General features: G+C 39.6%; 1 protein-coding gene across 1 annotated transcript; it reads left to right on the plus strand.

The window, feature by feature from the left end:
- Positions 1–478: 478 nt before the first annotated feature.
- LOC141051477 (odorant receptor 131-2-like) lies at positions 479–1,440 on the plus strand. The gene has a single exon (XM_073548400.1). It carries the CDS (start codon positions 517–519, stop codon positions 1,438–1,440), a length of 924 nt encoding a protein of 307 aa, XP_073404501.1. The 5' UTR covers positions 479–516.
- Positions 1,441–3,079: the final 1,639 nt, after the last annotated feature.

The following is a 3,079-nucleotide window of genomic DNA, read 5'->3' on the forward strand; positions in this document are numbered from 1 at the left end:
AGACGGGTGAGGTTAAAGAGGACCTGTCACCAGGTCAAGTGTCCAGTTTCTGCTCTTATTTTATTCAAACTGCTTCCCTGAGTATTCAAGGTTTTTTCAAAAACTTTCAATGGTCACATGAATTAGTAAAAATATTCATTGCAAACTCTCCGGTTTACATAAGGTAGTAAATGAGGTTATGTACAATCCCTAGTGGTGTAGAGCAATGAATCGATTATTGGCCAAATCAGATTGCTGCTTTCCAGTTTTTTTTGTTGAGGGCACTTCAGAAAGTGAAGATTTGGGGCAATTATCACAATTTTTCACTCCTTGAGGCTGAATTTCATCACTAAACATAACCCATGAAGAACTGAAACATTGTATGTTGAAAAAAGGTGATTTTTTTTCTAATCTCATAGAACCTCAACTCTTATATATATTTTTTTTGTCATGTGATTTAATTTCTAACATTTTTCGTTTGCAACTTTTTTAGGTCAACAACACTTAAAATTGAAGCTACCCCACAAAAAAAAGACAATGGGGGATGTAATAATTCCTTACAACAATGAGACACATGCCCAATTCTACGCTGGACTGCTACCATTGGATGAGAATTTCAGAATTCTAATTGTGGCCCTGATCTCCTCAACCTTCTGCTTGTACCTCCCATCTATCATAGTCATATTATGCGTTATCTTCATCAACGCTCACATTCGAGAGAACGTCCGATATCTGCTGTTCAGTCACATGCTCATTAGCGACTCGTTACAACTTTCTTTGGCCTTCTTTCTTTTTTCAGCGGCTTTATACATTGTCTTTATGCCGGTGAAATATTGTCTCATTTTTACTATGATTGGAGCCTCCACAACTTTAATTACTCCGTACAATTTGGCCCTTATGTCCTTGGAACGCTACATCGCTGTTTGCTTCCCACTGAGACACGGAGAGATATGTACTATTACACGATGTAAGGTGGCCATCATGGGGATATGGGTGATTGGCGCATTGCCTGTACTTATTGAGTTTATTGGTTTTTGTTACTTTGTAGACAGCAGTTTTTTTTCTTTTCAGTTGTTGTGTATATGGAAATATCTGAGAGTTTACAGATTCCAAACCACAATCAGGTTCCTGACCTTTTCCCTCAGCTTCAGCTCGGTGTTGCTCACCATATTGTACACCTACATTCGAGTTATGTTAGTTGCTCGAAAGATTGGCTCAAGGAAATCTTCTGCCTCCAAAGCGGCAAAAACTGTCCTGCTCCACGCGTTTCAGCTCCTCTTATGCCTTTGCTCCTACAGCAGCACATTTACCGAGACCCTCTTCATTAATCAATATATGAACATTGCCCCCATCAACTTCTTTGTGTTTATGTGCTTGCCCCTGTATATCAGTCCATTCATTTATGGAATAAGAGATGAAGTCATCCGCAAAAGTATAAGGAAACTGATCTGCTCCACTTAGAAAGCAAAACTGTAAAATGAATGACATGACAAATAAAAAAAAATAATAAAAACAAATAATAAAAATGTCAATAATGAAGCAAGCTAACATTTTTCATAACAGATCAAATTTGCTCCCATTATAACGTACAATTAAAAAATCATATTTTTTCCACAAAAATGATCTTGTCACCCCCAATTTTTATTTTCCCAAGGGTAACAGGACCCTAGAAGTTATTGTGCAATTTGTCCTGAGTACGCCGATACCCCATATGTGGGTGTAAACGACTATTTGGGCGCATGGTAGAGCTCGGAAGGGAAGCAGCGCCATTTGACTTTTTTGGCTGGAATTGAGATCGGACACCATGTCGCGTTTGGAAAGCCCCTGATGTGCCTAAACAGTGGAAACCCCCCACAAATGACACCATTTTGGAAACTAGACCCCCCAAGGAACTTATCTATATGTGTTGAGTACTTTGAACCCCCAAGGGCTTCACAGAAGTTTATAACGTACAGCCGTACAATTAAAAAATCAAATTTTTTTCCACAAAAATGATCTTTTCACCCCCAATTTTTATTTTTCCAAGGGTAACAGCACCCTAATGGTTATTGTACAATTTGTCCTGAGTATGCTGATACCCCCCATGTGTGGGTAAACCACTATTTGGGCGCATGGCAGAGCTCGGAAGGGAAGCAGCGCCATTTGACTTTTTTGGCTGGAATTGGGAATGGACGCCATGCCGCGTTTGGAAACCCCCTGATGTGCCTAAACAGTGGAAACCCCCCGAAATTACATCATTTTGGAAACTAGACTCCCCAAGGAACTTATCTATATGTGTGGTGAGCACTTTGAACCCCCCCGTGCATCACAGAAGTTTATAACGCCCGGCCGTGAAAATAAAACAATCATATTTTTTCCACAAACATCATCTTTCAGTCCCCAATTTTTTTATTTTCCCAAGGGTAACAGGAGAAATTGGACCCCAAAAGTTGTTGTCCAATTTGTCCTGAGTACGCTGATACCTCATATGTGGGAGAAAACTACTGTATGGGCACACGTCACAATTTCATATAAAAAATAATTATTTTTGCATCGCTTTATTCTGCGAACTATAACTTTTTTATTTTTTTCCACTGATGACGCTGTGTGGCAGCTCAATTTTTGTGGGACAAGATGATGTTTTCAGCGGTACCATGGATATTTATATCCGTCTTTTTGATTGAGCGTTATTTCACTTTTTATTTTTTAAGGGGTTCACTAAAGGGGTTAACTAATGGGACAGTTTTATAGGGCGGGTCGTTATGGACGTGGTGTTACTAAATATGTGTACTTTTATTGTTTGGGGTTTTTTTTATTTCCAAAAAATGAATTTATTAGGGATTTTTTTTTTTATTTATTTAGCGATTTTTTTTTATAAATTATTTTTACACTTTTTTTAACTTTATTATACTGTCCCAGTGTCATGTGTGAGATCGCTGATCTGACACATCACAGATCACTGTGACAGATCAGCGATCTCACACAGGCACTGCAGCAGGCTTCCTCATGCCTGCGCTTTGCAAGCACTGAGACGGCTCCCTGCCTCCTGCCTGGCCCTGAAGGTCCCCGCTGCCATATTGGATCTGGGGGCCTGAGCATGTGAACCCTGCTCTCCAGTGAG

Source organism: Dendrobates tinctorius, unplaced genomic scaffold (genome assembly GCF_039654945.1).
Source record: "Dendrobates tinctorius isolate UK_male_01 unplaced genomic scaffold, ASM3965494v1 ptg000157l, whole genome shotgun sequence".
Taxonomy (NCBI): domain Eukaryota; kingdom Metazoa; phylum Chordata; class Amphibia; order Anura; family Dendrobatidae; genus Dendrobates; species Dendrobates tinctorius.